Genomic DNA, 17680 nt, shown 5'->3' with positions numbered 1-17680 from the left:
TCCTTGAAAAATACGGTCCTTGAGTTAATATATAGCGTTTAAGCGGAAGAAAAGACATGCTTCGTGCTCACTGGGCTCGGGGGGCTTATGTTTGAACAGAAACTAAAATTGTTCTCCGTTTTTTGCAGTTGTATTATCCAGAAATGCCGGGTCACGTGATCTGGAACCGGGAAGGAGCCGGTAACAGCGTTACGTACCAGTGTAGGCATATCCGAGGCGCTACATTTGACCAGTTCTTTTCTCCGATTTTATTGCATTCTAATCGTCCGCCGCTTTCAATGGCAAACCTAAGCGATAGAGAAAGCGTGGTGGGTTTTGTGCAAACGGCGAAGAGCGAGAGGAATCGAAATGGAATAAAATCAGAATCCATTCTTTACATTACCCCGACCCTCTATGGATTACAAGAGGAAAGCTGATTTGTGTTGTGCGCAGTGTATACGTTTACGACGCGTCCCATTTATATTGCATTTTTCTTGCCGTTATTTATTTCAGAAGACACGTTGGAAACCTAACATCGTCGTGTCGAGTTTAGGCAGGTATCCGAGTCAAACCGGGGCAAACTGAGTTCGTTGCGATGATCTCCGCTGAAGGCAAAGATGTTCAGCCCGGCGGTGAACAGCGACCAGAGGAATGCTTCGCAGGCTGCGTGATCGCTCACGTGGAGGACTGCGTCGTCAAATCAGCGGTGCAGGCAATCGAGATGCCCGATGCAGACTTCGCCGAATTCATCAGGCGCGTTTTCAAGAAGCACGGCGATCGAATCGCCCTTGTAAGTACCTATATTGCTCACTATTACGTCAAAACTTCCACAGTGTGCCGCGTTTGGGTAAATTCATACCTTGATCCTGCGCAAGATCGTACAGGGGGCCTGATGAGGCACCCAATCACTGGGCGTTTCATTACCACGTTCACTGCGCGCAGCAAGCCTTGCTTTACAAGTTTTCTCTGAGCGGGAGGTCATTTGTCGTAAGGAAGAGATTGATAAGCTGTAGCCTCCTTCTAGCACTGGACCTCCCGGTGGCTACCTCCAACGCCAAACTGAAGGCGTTGGGAGTGGTAAACTCCTATCAGGAGTTGCGGGAGGCCCACCTCGTGAACCAATATACGCGGCTATCGCAGACGGTGCCTGGGCGCCGCCTGCTAAACCGCTTACACATCCAACACACATGCATACCAGAGGGGACGGAGAACATCCCGGTGCTGTGGCGCCACATGCTCTTGGTCGCTCCGCTCCCGCGTAACATGGACATGGCTTCACATGAAGGCAGACGACAAGCGCGGGTTCGCACGCTTGAGAGGCAATATGGCTATAAAGAGGGCGTCTATTACGTGGACATCACAGGGCCGTCGCCCGCGGGATTCTTCACGGCTGCCGTAGTCTACCGGGGAATGAATGTCGATGGGCTATCTTTTCGGGCCCCAAATTAAACACGAGCGGAGGAAGTCGCAATAGCTCTCGCTGCCGCCGATCCAAAATCGAAAACGATTATCACAGACTCTGGCCGGGCCTGTGAACATTATCTTGCAGGCGAAATATCACCTCTTGCCTCGCAAATTCGAAGACGCGCTCTCGCCGATCCAACTCGCACAAAAGTGATCTGGGCTCCTGGCCACCAGGGTCTACGAGGCAATGAGGCCGCTGATGCGGCCGCACGAGCGCTCACACACCGGGCTCCTCATCCTAGCTCTCCTGGCTCAGAAGCTCATAAACCGCTTCTGCGGTTCCGCGAAATCCTAATTTATTATTGCGACAGCCACCGTCTCTACCCGGCACCTACCAAGGGGCTGAGTAAGGCGGAGGAGCGAACTCTGCGGCGCCTGCAGACAGGAACCCTTCTCTGTCCTGCAATAGCAAAACACTTCGATCCGAACACAGATGGGCGCTGCCCGCACTGTGGAGAGATCTGCGATATCTTTCACATGGTGTGGGCATGTACTCAGAATCCTCACCTTCCCCCCTCCCCCACCCCCACCCGAGAGGCATGGGAGACTTCCCTCCTCAACTGCTCCACACTGGAGTCCCAAAGGGCTCTGGTCAAGCGGGCGCGAGACGGGGCCTCGTCATGCGGTGTCCCGGACTAAGGATACCGACCATGCAGCAGGGTTCTTTTTTTACCCTCGAGCTCTCTTTGATTAAAGTTTTTCACCACCACCACCTTCTAGCCTGCGCCAGGCCGGATTCGAAAGCGAACACTCAACCCGCAGGTCACTCCTCGAGTGGTAAGGGTTGATAAATGTGCAGAGGGTTGATAAATGTGCACTTCGCTGGATCTTGGGCGTAACAACACCAATGTAAAAAAGGCAGAAGATTGCTTTACCTTCATAAGTGGTGTTTGATTGCGGCCTGAGAGTACGCGCAGACGAGAAATTTCATGAAGTTTCGACCTCACGAAGTCCACCTCGAGCTCAAACTGACCTCAGTCTCGCGGATTAAGGTTAGGACGGCCACTGGCTGAAGTAGTACGGGCGAGGATTCAAATTATTATTTGTCTCAAAGTTTGAGGCTATGCGAGTGCATCGTTTGCCTCTCAAATTCACTAGCTGGAATGCAGCGGCGAGGAAATGAATGGAGAAAAGAGGTACAGTCATGAGGGGTACGAGCCCCCCCCCCCCCCCCCCCCCCCCTTCCCACCTCGTTTTCCGAAGCTTGCCGCTCTGCATGGCACGTTTCACCATGTACTGTACGCTATGTTGCACTACTTAAGTAAACCACCTCCATGCAACTCCATGATTTGGCATGCACTCGAGTGTACGAAGGCCGTCTTGTTATACAGTGCGCTTCAGAGAAGACCGCCACTAATTTTTAAAAAATACGTTTATTGAAGCATAAAGACGGTTTTTATGGCGTAGTAATACTGATGGGCACGGATGTTAGAAAAGAGGTGAATCTTGTTAAGTAGTAACCTGATTAACTAAATACTATTAGTCAACCTTTTAATGATTACAGTTAGGCGTTATCAATTAGAGGTACGAAGCTGGCCGTTTGAAACAGCCAAGAGAGCTTTTAAATGTTCCTAAACACGATTACTATCGGCACTGTGGCACATCGAACACTTGCCGCCCCACGCGTCATTCGAAAATCACGCGGCTGTGGAACACAGCGCAGTCACACCCATCAGCGTACGTCAACCGGCGGCGACAGTGTCACGTGACCACCTCCGTCCCTCCCGGCCCGCTGCTCGCTGCTCCAACTCACTTGCACTCACTTCACTTTCTGAATAACCCGCTTCTGCTTTTCCACCTACCTTTGGCTTCATCTGCTACCTTCTTGGTGGGAAGTGTGACGCGCGTATCGACTCGGCAGGTGGACGACACGACGGGCGAGTCCCACAGCTACGCGGCGCTGCTCGAGGAGGCTGGTCGGCTGGCAGCGGGACTCCATGGGCTAGGATTCGGGCCCGGACACGTGGCCGGAGTCTGCGGCACCCGCGGAGACAAGCTACTGCTCGCTTTCGCCGCCGTGGTTCTCGCCGGTGGCAGCGTGGTCTTCGCCAAGACGAGCCTCACCTACGGTATGAGTGCCGTGGCGAACTGACGTGGCTAATTTCAGGCTCACCTTCGGGAAACGATGATGATGATGATGATGAAGAAACTTTATTTCCGCCAGAAGGAGACCCGTGCCCCTTCAGGTCCGCACGCAGGCGTCCGGGGAGGGGCAGCGTCGCAGCTGGAAGACTGGCAACGATATAGTCGCGCAGCTTCTGCTGCCAGGCGGGTAGCGTATCGTTGTATGCTAAGGTCGGTACTTCTGAGTATGGTCTCCCATTCCTCTGCATTATTAATTCTGCCATATCCTGGGGCACTGGGGCATCTCCATAATATGTGTTCGAGTGTAGCGGTATGCCCGCAGAACTCGCACACCTCCGCATCCTCCCACGTATCACCTCCTGTCCAGCTCCTCCAGAGCGGGGATGCGAAGTTTCTAGCTTGGAGTCTTCTCCAGTCATAGGCCTCAGCCGAGCTAAGCGATCTATCTGGAGGAGGATAGATCCTTTTGTTCTTTTTCTGATTGTCTGTGATGCTATTAAAGGTGTTGGCTTCCTCTTTAGTGCTGAATTCGTATGAGGTGTCCACGGCTCCCCGGGGTAAAACTTTAACACGCTGGCGAAACCAGCTCGCTTTGCGGTTACTAAAATCCGCCCCCTCTCATTGAAGTCCCTTTTGAGTATTGCCCGTCAAAATGCCCATGGAGGCGATGCCTTGGCTGCATGCTCATAGCGCTTTTATTTGGCGTTATGGCGCATCAAGCACATTAGTAGTAACTTCGAAGGTTTCCATAGTGTCGGCGTACTGCATAGTTTAGTGGAGGAGCTTTGACGGAACACGATATGACAGCCACAACAAGTTACTGCGACCTGAATCCTCCACAGCGATACAAGTTGTTCTTGCTTCTGTTTTCCCATTGCTAATGAGAACCTACCGTTTCGTCACAGATGAAACTGAGCGTCTGTTCAAGGGCTGCCAAGTGACTACGATCTTCTGTGACGTCACCACTATTGACACTGCGAAGGAACTTCGCAAGAACTTGCCTTCTGTAGCGGTAAGAATTTGAGTTCTTGCATTTTTCTGCATTCTTAGTAAAAGACTAAAAATATAGACTAAAAACATAGCTTCCGTGCCTAGATAATATTTTGGCGCACGAAACATGAAGTCAAACCCTCACGTATTCATTAATCATGTTTGTCTCCTCCTCAGTTCCGTGTCAGAAAACATTCCATATTTTATGTCAGTTACGCCGCAGGGGGCAAAGTTGCACAGCGTATAGCTCACCGCAGTCGTTACCAAGGTTACTACAACTTGAGTTGTTTCCTGTGTTGAATTATTCGTTTTCACAGCCGCGTCGTGGAGAGTGTATCACGCAGTGGCCAGGCGGGCGCACATAGCTCATGCCTGGTGCTTGAATTACTGCTGCTCATAAAATGAGCGCTTTATTAAGTGAGCTAGGCTGCCGATTGAATGCTCGAACAATGCCACAGGATGGCGCTGCATTTACGCGCGCCTTGCTTCTCGTGTGTTAAAATAGTCATGGCAAAAATAGGGCGTAGCCTCATCCCCGGCAGAAGAGAATGTTGTTGATTAGCGAGCATGTCATTATAATTACCTCGAAAGCTAAACTCTCTTACTTGCTTATAATCAAGCCTCAGCCTATAGCAGTTACTAGCTTTCCATCCATCAGCTCCTGATCGAAGATGTCAATCTCTCAGTCGAAAAGAGACAAAATTCAGGTATCATATTCTTCCAGCGCAACGAAGACGGGGTACAGGAAAACGACACGGGCGCTGGTTGTTTATTGGGGGAAAAAATGCGCCTATATATAGCTACAGAAAAAGCGCACATCGACAAGCTACAACAATAAAAGAAGCATCAGTGAGTGCTATGAGTATGAGTACTATGAGCACTGATTTTTTTTTCCCAATAAACAACCAGTTGACATTCAGCGCCCGGGTCGGCTTTCTTTCCGTCGCTTGTATTTTTCGCGCTGGAACAGTATGATGAACGAAAACGAACTCGCCAAATACTGCACACTTTTGAAGTATGATAACAGTACTAAAATACTTCCGTCGCCATCCAAAAAATCCCATTTTTCGTACATTGTAAATAAAGACAGCTAGGTCAGCCTCTGGTCAGAAGCAGGTCAGGAAGCTGCCTTTGTAATTCGCCAATTGGAATGCTGCTACCGCAGCCCAGTAGCAGTACGCCGCATCCCAGAAGTGCAAGTCTTCTGGGATGTGGAAGTGCAAGGCTTTTTCACTGCTTACAGCTTCGAGAGCAGCAAAACCACAAAACAGTACGGGACCAACATGTGTCGTCACCTGCCTCTTTCCCGTCCTGTTTCGCGGTTTTGCTCCTCGTGGTGTCCTACCAACTGGCCTACAACCATGTCCTTCTACATGCTTACAGCTTGATTGAGCGCACGTGCATTGTGGACTATGCTGCGCATGCCTAGTGAGCTGCCTCTGTGTAATGCGCCTATTGGAATGCTGCTGCTACAGCCCAGTGGCAGTATAGCGTCTCACGCAACTGAAAATTTGAAACGTTGTCTACTGTAAACAGCTCAGAAACCCTGCTCAAGCGAATGAAGGCTGCCGTTTACTACGTGCTCAAGGAATTTGGGATGTCAAATGCCTTGAGCATATTGGCGTCGGTATTCAGTGGGGCAGTTAATGTGACAACGAAATAATGCGAAATGATAATTATCGCAACATACTCTCTAGGAATTCCTGCCATGCGCTAGTACAGCTCGCCAGCTTACCGCAGCGATAACGAGCGTCCACGCTCTATTCACGATGCATCAGTCCCGTATCTTCTTGCTATCACAAACGCCAAGTGCTATTTGAAAACTGCGCCATAGTCAACGCGTACCGCGCGTTTCAGACCACTTCATTCGAGGTGCGCAGGCAAGTTGCGACGTGTAAGTTTTTGATTACCACTCGCTTGCTTGTTAGGCCGAGAGACGGGATAAAGCACATATGGATGACTGCGGTGTTGATTTCCATGGTGCCAGGTCAATGCTTCTACTCCTTTAGTGCCACCAAACTGTGAGAGATGGTTAGCTGAGCAACAAGTTGAAGGTCACAGCAACTTCTGTCATCATGACAAAAGTGTTAATGTAAACATATGACCACATATAATGCTCGTGAGCTAAACATGGCAAACGCCACCAAGTCGAGAAAAACTTCTGATGTAATTAATGTGGGGCGTTTCAAATTATCCAATACAAACTTTTCTTTCAAAATCCGTGAAATATAAGCTGGTGCGGTCTGTGCAGGATGATAGCACGTGTTCCCACAAAAATCAATGATAAGTCAGAAGAACATCCTGGCCCGCTTTCTCTTGATAACCAAAAAAGCATATGTTGTGAGCAAAGCGCGGAAAGCTCGTCTCACCTCGTTCGAAATTCATGTCAGGGCCTCCGTTGACAGTCCTTTTTTGTCAGCGAACACCTGACTGCGGAAAACAAGGCATTGATCTCTAAGTCTTTGTCGCTGAAGAAAGAGAAAAAGTGGAAGTTCCTCAGGACGGACAACTACATGATTAAGGAACGGAAAACGACAGACAGTACGGAGTATCGCATCACTAACGAGTCCGACGTGTCAAATATAGTGTAAATCATTGGGTCAGTAAGCCTCGGATACTGTTCTTCCCCCGAAGTCGTCCTATTTTTCGACCAATCAACTCAAGAATTTCTTATCGTATTCCACTCGCTCAGCAATACATCTAAACGCGAGAAGTATTAGACAAAACAATGGTGCTATTTACAATGCACTTTGTGTGTTCCCCAACCCATTTTCAATTATCGGAGTTTCAGAGACTTGGTTAAGTGAGCATGATAAAAATTTGTTCTCGTTTCCTTCATACGCTTCAGAATTCTCCCACAGACAATTCTCTAAGCATAGTGGAGCTGCCTTATATATATCCCATCAGTTCACTTATAAACGAAGAATTTACTTAGAATTGAACATACCTCACTGTGAATCTTTTTGGGTCGAATTTTATTCCTTATTTCTAGACATCGATAATAGAAAATTAATCTTTTCCTGTATTTACCAGTCACCGTCGTCACCAGTTTTCGATTTCTGTACGCACTTCAAGAGAAATTAAGCATTCTCTCATCTGAAAATGCAAATGTCGTAATAGTAGGTGACGTAAACATATATCTCCTCAATGAATCTGCTCTTGAAAGCATAAACTACAGCAGCTCATTCCATAGCTTTGGTTTCGAGTGCATCATCACGGTTCCAACTCGATGCACCACTTCTGGTAGTAACACATTCATTGATCACGCTTTGACAAATTTATATCCCTTCCAGAAGCTGGCGTCCTTGAAACAGACATCACAGATCATTTCCCGATATTCATGCGCTTTCCCAGTACAACTCAAAACCATAACAGAACGATATACAGTAAGATTGTCTTGGATAAAGAAAATCACTTGACTGCAGTGGCTGAAGCTGACTGGCAGTCGATTATGTTATTGCATTGTCCTCAACAAGCCTATTCACAGTTTTTATCTCTTCTGACCTCATTACTTCATTCCCACTCAGAAATAAGAAAGTGTAAAAAAAATAGCTTCGCCACAGAGCCCTTGGCTCACAGAGAGCCTTCTTAAAGCATTGCGCAAAAAAGAAAATCTGTACAAAAAAAAGCAGTCCTTCAACCTTAAACTAATTGTTCGGTACAAGAAAAGTAATACCTTGCGTGATTAAAAACAGCTAAAAGAACTTATTATGAGCAAAAGTTTCTTGAGTGGGGCAACAATATGCAGAAAAGGGGGACATGGTTAACTCATTCTTAGGAAGAAACGAAAAGCGCAAAGAAATACCTTTGATCCAACATAACGGTATCGAATACAGTAACCCAAACGAAATGGCAACTGCTTTTAACTGTTTCTTTAATGAGAGCAACAAGCCTCCTAAGGAAGCTCTCCAACCCCCTTTTCCAGTCGCCTCCCACACTCTTTTTTTTTCTCTTTCCAACTATACCACAGGAAATAATTTACTTAATCCGTAATTTGAAAATAACAAGTCCTGGCCTTGATAACATACATCCTGTTCATATAAAAATGATTGCGCATCTAATTACTGGCGTCCTATCACATATTGTGAGCCTGATGTTAAATCTGGTATTTTTCCACATGAACTAAAGCGTGGAAAGATATTCTGGTCTTTAGGAAGGGTGATAGTTCTTTAATGTCAAATTATAGTCGAATTTGCATACTTCTTGTCTCAACAAAGTAATTGAAAAACTAATTGCGAATCGTCTCGTTAAATATCTGGATAAATTTAATATATTATTGCCATGTCAGAATGGTTTTCGTTCTTATTCTACTGAACTTGCTCTTATAACTATTACAGACAAATTACGAATTGCCATTTGATGAAGGAAAATTTGCAGGAGTCATCTTTATAGACTTGTTGAAAGATTTTGACACCATTAATCATCCAATTTTGTTCACTAGGCTAGAAGAAATTGGTATTGCATAACCCGGTTCGCACTCAATAACAATATTTTCCTACCTAAAGTACGCACCAATTACGGGAAACAGGCAATTCATTTCTCATCAGCTGCTGTCTGGAACACTATACCGATAGACATAAAAAATGCTCATTTAATCTTCAACTTTAAAGCACACTTTAAACGATCAGTTCTTAACAAAGAGCCCTCATTGTGATTAATTCGTTTCCTTTTCTTCCTACATGCATTTTGCACTGCCTCCTAACCTTCGTTATAATTCAGTATGATATTAGCGTGAATAGTTCTGCATAACTGTACGTGTTTCGGTGGTCCTTTTTAACAGCTGTTATCTCTCCCATGTGTCTGCTTTAAGTTGTATCCCACATGTATCCCATTATATTAAATTTCATATATTCATCTCATCTGTCGTAACCTGCTAAATGGTTTACTCAGTGTATTTATTTAAGAGGTCTCATTACAGTCCTTAACTTCGAGACCTCCTTCTGCATGATGTATTGTACTTATGAAATGTATAAGCAAATAAAGACTGATTTTGATTCGGATTTCCCTGGTAGATAACAATGAAAATACAAATAATTAACTAAATTTAAGTAATCAAGTAATCAACTCTTTTTCTTGTTTCGTTTTAGGGTGTGCGATTATATTGTGAAACTGAATATCGGCAAAATCAAAAGCCAGTCCAGTTTTTTTATTATTTCGGAATTGGCACCGGAATTCTACGTGAAAAAGACGCTTTTGAAAAGTCGTTAAGTTGGCTTTTACACGTTGCATATTGATCAAATAGCGTCGCTCGAATTTTTAATACAGGAAGCAGTGACTTATTCAGTTCATGTCTTTTGTGACGTAGAAGATGCTGGCGTTGTTTCCGTTAGGACAGCACGCGAAGCGACGCGATTTGACCAATGTAAAACGTGGCAAAGACAACCTAGAAGGGTTTTTAAAAGCGTCTTTCTCACACTGCGTTTCTCAAACCGCAATGCCAATTCCAAAATTTTTGAAGCTGGGCGCGACTTGGATTTTGACGGCCTTCAATATCACAATGTAATCTTGCACTCTAAAACCAAGGACTAAAAACTTCATTAGTTAATATTAGTTAATCGTCATTTATTAATTTAATTACTAGCCCTTTCATTGAACTCTATATCATAAATAGTGTCCGCCTTGCCGCACAGTTAACGTACAAAAACCGCACCGAAGTATCTTTGACAGCTTTCGAAAAACAATTGTACTGAATAATTTGAAACGCCCGGTATATATAGTATACGCCTGATTGTTCAGCAATAAGCGATTACTCGAAGATGTTGAATATTAGGCTCCCCAGTCGAATACGAATCGAATAAAAAAAAATTTTTAATCTTAACTTTTTATAGTATCTTGATTATTTGCACACCCTTAACAGTTAGTTTCAGTTCATAAGTTAATCACAATAACAACACTCACGAGACGCAGCAAAGGTTTACCTGTCAGCATGCACTTTGTTGGTTCCGCTCGCGTAAAGCTGTGTGTTATTTTTCTTTTCTTTTTATTTTGTACATATCCAGGTGGACACGTATGCGTACTCCAACGGCTACTCACACAGCATGATGGTGATCGCGAGGCCCCAATTAAAGGGGGGAAAAACATGGTTCGCTGTGTGCGACGTAGTCCCCGCTGTCCCTCACATGCCAGGGACATTTTTGAGTCAAAGCGTGTCGTCATACACGGCAAATTAATAAGTATTTTTACTGTTTTTATTTGTATTTTCCTTGTGAAATCAGATAACAAGCAACGTGTTTTTATGTACGACTGCCGCAACGAATCCCTTTGTCGCTGGGCGCATGCCAGGAGCTCCAGATTATCAGTTAATAAAGCACCGGCCTGCCTTTGCAAAGAGGCCCTAAAATCAGGTCCCATAGCGCAGCGCTAGCCACACGCGGAGGTTTTACGTTCAGTGCATGCCTCGCCAGACAGTGCAGCCATGAGTCGGTAGTGCCTGTATAACCGAAAGCTGAGGCTTCTTCGGGAAGAGAAGAGTCTGAAATAATTCGCCAATGGACAAGCACACCGTATATGGCACGCAGCAGTGCATTCCTGGGTGCGAGCTTGAGTGCAGTTCGTACTATTTATGAGGTTGCAGGTATATGCGCTGATTGTTCGCTGTTTATATCGACGAACGTTCCCCATCGATATTCATTTATGTGCCCCTGGCCAACCGGGAAGTGTCCTAGTCCGAGAACCTCCTCGCGTTTCTCTCCCTTGTTCTTGTCTCCACGGCGCTTTGTTTCGATTCGATCGCCGCTATGAATGCTTTTCAGCCTGGAAGGTGCAATTCTTTTCAGCCTGGAAGGTTCAATGCTTTAATGGACGGTTAAATATGCGTAACACCTGTCATTACCGATTCGATCGCCGCTATGAATGCTTTTCAGCCTGGAAGGTGCAATGCTTTAATGGACGGTTAAATATGCGTAACACCTGTCATTACCTCTAAGCCACGTGTATGCATCCGCACTGTACTTGAAGACAACAGGCTTTGCCATTATAGAGGTGCCGTTTTAGCTGTCATTTAAGTCGTGTCTTTGCAAGGAAAAGTGCCCTCCCGACTGATGCGCGCAAGTTTACGGTGGTGTTATTTATGACCGTGGAAAAACAGTTCCGATTGTTGCTCGTGAATGTGGCGCGGTGCGTAGGTTCGACGCTCGCATTCACGACTGGCGGTAATTAACCGCTTCCAGCCGCCTGATACGTAACAACGACACGATCGTGTACGTGCGCTATCCTTTCGGCAGACGCTGGTGGGGGTGGATGACAGCCAGCCCGAAGACACCGTGAGCCTGGAACGGCTGCTAGGCGCGCACCAGGCGAGCCAGTTGCGTGCGGTGCCCACAGTCTCCCGTGAAACCCCACTGACCGTGTTCTACTCGAGCGGCACCACCGGGAAGCCCAAGGGCGTCGTCGCCTCCCACCGCAACTGGATGGCGCAGCTTCTGGCATCGGGGTAAATAAACGGCCCCTTGTGGTCACGCTGTGCGAGGTGTGATGAGGGACAGGTGGAACGGGCTGCGGGATGGGAAGATAAAAAAAAGTTCAAAGAAGAAATGAGCTATTTGAACCCTGTAGTGGTCTTGTATTAGCTTGCGCTGTTGGAACTAAGTACTTTCGGCCAAATATTTTATTTTCCGCTTTAATACGTACAGAAGTCCAGCTGAAAAGTGCTAACGAAAATCTTGATGGGTTTTCGGAGAATTTTAAGAATCAAGATTGTCTCGTTTTATTTTTGAAAACTGCTGGCTTTTCTAAACTGTTGCAGAAAAAAAGAGGCCAGAAATAGGGATTTTTGGGTCTAATTAAGGATAATTATTGATACGGCATGAAACATCACTGGCGGTCAACCACCTTGAACCTGCCACGACCGCTAGCAGATGCACGCTAGTATGTACCAGGCGACTGACTGCGACGTCATGACAATTGGCGATTTTCACGACCTAGAGAGGGCGCTTCAATTGATCCAACATGGCGGAGTTACAGAGTACTGCTTCTGGAGTCAGCCTAAGTACAATCGCGCTTGCTATGTGGGAGTAATTACCGATTGGCATCCACCCAAGCGCAGCCATATGGCTGTAGAGGAAAGCTAGAGAACTTCCACAGAAACTTCATAGTTTAAAAAAAAAATAACCGTCCTGTTCCGAGGTTCGAACTCGGTACCACCGCTTTACCGGTGCAGTCGCTCTACCAACTGAGCTAAAAAGGACTTTTTTTTCTCTCTTTCATCTGAGCTAATCAGGACGTCTAGCATAGCGAGCGTGAATTGATCAATAACTCGAAATGGGGACAGTGTTAATGAAATGTTTAGAGGAATCCCCCAAAGTGAAGTGGATTTGTTTTCATGAATCTATAGTTCATGACGGTCTATTAATTGATGACAGCTTAGAGAAGCCAAACATATTTAACAAATTTTTTGGCCAGTCTCTTCTTCCAGCTCTGCTTGTCACTTTCAATACAATGACAGCCAGTTAAATGTAAAAATTAGTGATATAGAAATTGATGAACGAGGCATTTCAATGCTCCTTCAGCGCCTGAACTCGTCGAAAGCTGGAGGTCTTGATGACGTTTCTGGCGCTCTTTTGAATATATGCACAAGCTTAGCTGCGCCTTTTCTATGTATACTGCAAATAGAAATCTTTAACCACTTTAACCCGATGTCTGTAAAGTGACATGCGTCTCCCAGTTTATAAGTCTGAGCCAGGGCAGTTTTTTTTTAACTACCGACCCATACCACTGGCAAGGGTTGACTGTAAACCCAGGGCATTCCGCACGGTTCAGTGTTCAGGACCCCATTTATTTCCTATTTATATTAATGTTGTATCAGCAAGTGCTACTTCATGTATCCGGTTATTTGTTGATGAGTGTGCTGTATACAGACAAGTGAAACATCCGCGTGATTGTTTCGATCTAGAAGCTGACCTGAATACCATACTACAGTGGTGTGAACAATGGAAAATGGAATTGAACCTGCAGAAAACCTTCACTTATGTCTTTCTCTAAAGAAGGAAGTTCCGCAGAACAACTATTTTGTAAATGGGCACACACTACAATCTGTTCAATAATACGAATAAAAAGTAATTTTAACATCCAAAATGTGCTGGCACCACTATGTCGATTATGTAACCGCAAAAGCATGCAAACAGCTGTTCTTTTTTGCGACGAAATATTTCCGCTAGATACCAAAGACCTAGGGCATATACCTTAATTAGATCAGTTCTTGAATCTGAATGCACGGCATGGGACCCAACCGACAAATCTAGAAAGAAACAAGCTGGAAAGAGTTCAAAACTTAGCGGTCCTATATGTTTCTGGCAGGTACGCCAGAGAAGTGAGTATAACAAATGTGAAACAAGGATTGAAATGTGAGTCTCTAGAGACACGACGTAAAAAAACTCGATTGAAACTGTTTCATAATATTTATCTTAATCAAGTTGAAATTTGACGCGAGAATTTTATTTTTCCGCCATTCTATAGGTCTGAGCGTGTCGACCACGAACACAAAATGGGAGAATTCAAATATAAAACGAGTTGTTTAAATGCTCATTATCTCAAAGAGTCTGCGCGACTGGTTTGGTCTCTCATCGCTGATAATTAATAGTATAGATAACGAAATCTGTGCCGAAAATTTGTGACCATTTTTGCTTAGATTGTATGTTGGTCACGTGTTGTATTCCTTTGTACTTTTTACTCTTCCACCCCCACTGTAATGCCAGACATGGCGCTGTAGGTATATAAATAATAAATGAATAAAGGGAGTAATTACTCACTGACATCCGCCGAAGTGCAGCCATACGGCTGCAAAGGAAAGCTTTACAGCTTCCACAGAAAATTTCGTAGTTAAAGAAAAATTCCTCCTTGTCCGCGGTTCGAGCGCGGGACCACAGCTTCACTGGAGCAGTCGCTCTAACTGAGCTGAGCGGGACGGCTAGCATATAGTAGGGCGAGAGCGAATTGATCGATAACTCGAAGTGGGAACAGTGTTGGCCAAATGTTCTGGGGAATCTGTCAAAGAGAAGCATATTTGTAATATGGTGTTTAGGGTTCGGTTTAGGGTGGTTTAACGTCCCAAAGCGACTCATGCTGAGGGACGCCGTAATATGGGAGTAATTGCTCACTGGCATCCACCCGGGCGCAGCCATACAGCTACAAAAGAAAGCTATACAGCTTTCACAGGAACTTCGTAGTTGGCCGTAGCTAGCCGTCCCGGTTAGCTCAGTTAGTAGAGCGACTGCTCCGGTGAAGTGGTGGTCCTGGGTTCGAACCCTAGACCAGGATGAATTTTTCTAACTACGAAGTTTCTGTGGAAGATGCATAGATTTTTTTGTGTGTCCGTATGGCAGCGCTTGAGTGGATGCCAATGAGTAATCGCTCCCTTATTACAAATCTACTCAACCTTGGGGGATTCCCCTAAAAATTTGACCAATTGCGTTTGTTATAAGATTTTGTGACAAACGCGCGTCTGTCTTATCGATGACGGGAGCCTCGTGTGAACCAAACAGACTTGTTTCTCTGGGCTGTAGAGGAATAAACGAGAGAGAAGGAAGAAATCGAAGAGGTAGACGGTCGACGCGCAATTTTTGAGGGCATTTACTAGAAGTGCAATTTTTTTCCGTTTAGCACTCCAGGTAAGCAAGACCCAGCGATTTTCTTACTGCCCGCAAATGTCGTGCTTAGGAGAAAATAAGCTAAAATAAGATTTTCGGTCACTGTCGCTTGTGTTTTTACTGATAAAGCTGCACCGCTTCGCGTTTTTTTGTGCACATTAATTTTATATATATATATATATATATATATATATATATATATATATATATATATATATATATATATATATATATATATATATTGCTAATCGCCTGTATAGGCCGAAAATGAAGGCGCTCTTTATCGTGCCCTGTATTCTCGGGGCAAATAGCCGCCCTTGTGCTCTGTTTGTTCGTATGAATTGGATGGAAGACACGTAATGAATGTAAAGCCGCTATGATACCATTCTTTTTCTTCGATTCTATTCGGTTCTTTCCATCTGCCCGTCTTTCTGGCAGGTTCCATAGCGAGGGCATGGGGCAATAACAAAGTGTAAAAATAATTAGAATGAAATGGACTTCCAGTGAAACTGTTACGCCACTCCCCGCTTTCTGCAGATAACGAAGCACCATATCATATGCCGTATAAGGCCTGCCATTACAGGGGCAGTCATTCACATAACTCTCTTCGAGCTTGAAATTGCATGTCTGCTCAGCGATTTTATTAACAAATAGCGCCTCGTATTCACATAGGCCCTTCTAATCCGGGCAATTCATCTTTTTAAAAATATATAGGCTGGGCACCCGATAACAACTGCGATGTAATGGCCCTTCAAATGTTCCACAACAGCTTGGAAACTTCCTGCTCTCATGCTCTCTGTGTATTGCTGGCTCTAGAAAAACTGACACAGTGACACCATGAAGATTTTCCAATGACTCTATCGTGGAAATATCCATATATATATATATATATATATATATATATATATATATATATATATATATATATATATATACCAAAAATGATTTTTTGGCAGCTGATTGATCAATATAAGATAAAGTCATCAGAAATTCAAAAACATATATATATATATATATATATATATATATATATATATATATATATATGTTGCGAGAGCATGAGGTACTTTACCATGCTTACATGAGTATATAGCGAAGCATACGCTTCGTTAAAGGAAACATATTTATCCGACTCGACGTTTCGATTGGAAGACCGATCGTCTTCGGTCTTCCGATCGAAACGTCGAGTCGAATATGTTTCCTTTAACGAAGCGTATACTTCGCTATATATATATATATATATATATATATATGACACGTATATGACACGGTATATATATATATATATATATATATATATATATATATATATATATATATATATATATATATATATATATATATATACCGTGTCAGAGATGTTGTTGTTGCACTTGCCGCTGCGTTCTTGAGCTGTATCTCAATATAGGAAATTTCTGTTGCGAAGAGAAGTTCCTCTGCTTGCGCCATGCTTGTCAGGTTCGCACCACCGTTTTGTGTGTCAGACACGTAAGCGTCAATGTACCGCAGCGGTGGCCTAGTGGTCTGAGCATCCGCCTCTCATGCGGTAGGTGCGGAGTTCGATCCCCAGTGTAGCTGGGTACCCACCGGTGGTACAGTTGGTGCAACATTTCTCCTGGTCTGGTGCTCGGCCTGTTTAGGATGAAATGCTTGAGAAATGGATCTTTCGCCCCACCTTGGGTAGAAGAAAATACCTTGTCCCATGGCGCTGTTCGGCCACAGATACCCTTGCGGCATAAAAATCCATCATCATCACATAGACGTCAAGATCTCTATTCTGCTCAGATTACACGTCACTCGATGTCGATTTCCATGCGGATGGAGATGTTCAAACTGCTCGCCGGTTAGTATTGAAAATCATAGAAATGTTCTACTGCCGGCCGTCACTTGAAACTTGTTGTATGACAGTCGTATATACGATAAGTAACACGTTATCTATCTATTTACGGTCAAATTTCTTGCGTGCCCGTTTAAAATTTCTGACCCTCGTTCATTATGATAATTCTTGCTCCCAAGAGATATTGTTGTAAAATGCACGTAATGTCTGCTTTCCTTCCGCTTAAGCTTTACAACCTGGCGGTTTACGTCTGATAATGCGAATGTCTGCCAAGGATTCTCACTAATACGAACACAAGTGCAAGCGGATGTCCACTGCGCATCGTCAGGCGACATCGGGTCCTGTATCCCGCCCTCAAGGCCTTTAGCGTGTTAGAGCTCTTGAATTTCGTCTAGCGCTGCGCAAGTTTTACCTTACACCTTTCAACGCCTAAAAACGCTAAACTTCGGAAGTGCGCTTTTCGCGCAACGCAGGCATGAGAGCTCCAGGATGATCCGAAGAAGTGACGTCATAGTAGCTACAGCTCCCGTTACTCACGTGGCGGGCTTTTGGCTCTGTTGGGGTTGCTTCACTGTCGGTGCCAAGCTGATCCTGCCCGCAGCCCCAGACTTCGATACTGTGCTAGCGACAATCCAGAAACATAAGGTAAGGGGATGAAAATAATGCAGCCTCGTAGCTGTCTTTTTCACTCGAGGTCACCCGACTTGCGTGAGTGCTGTACGCGCTCCCTGTGGTTGCACTT

General features: G+C 44.9%; 1 protein-coding gene across 1 annotated transcript in view; it reads left to right on the top strand.

Moving 5' to 3' along the window:
- The first annotated feature begins 600 nt into the window (after positions 1-600).
- The window catches only part of LOC149352560 (uncharacterized), a 29274-nt gene continuing 12194 nt past the window's right edge, over positions 601-17680 (top strand). Inside the window, exons 1-5 of the mRNA XM_089577199.1 lie at positions 601-769; positions 3305-3512; positions 4434-4540; positions 11742-11950; positions 17412-17583. Of these exons, the coding sequence (XP_089433325.1) occupies positions 701-769; positions 3305-3512; positions 4434-4540; positions 11742-11950; positions 17412-17583 (765 nt within the window). The 5' untranslated portion in view covers positions 601-700. The remainder of the gene's footprint in view (positions 770-3304; positions 3513-4433; positions 4541-11741; positions 11951-17411; positions 17584-17680) is intronic.

The sequence above is a fragment of the Amblyomma mixtum genome, chromosome 3 (assembly GCF_055824585.1).
Source record: "Amblyomma mixtum isolate Tamu chromosome 3, ASM5582458v1, whole genome shotgun sequence".
Taxonomy (NCBI): Eukaryota; Metazoa; Arthropoda; class Arachnida; order Ixodida; family Ixodidae; genus Amblyomma; species Amblyomma mixtum.
This window is presented reverse-complemented; position numbering and strand designations above follow the sequence as displayed.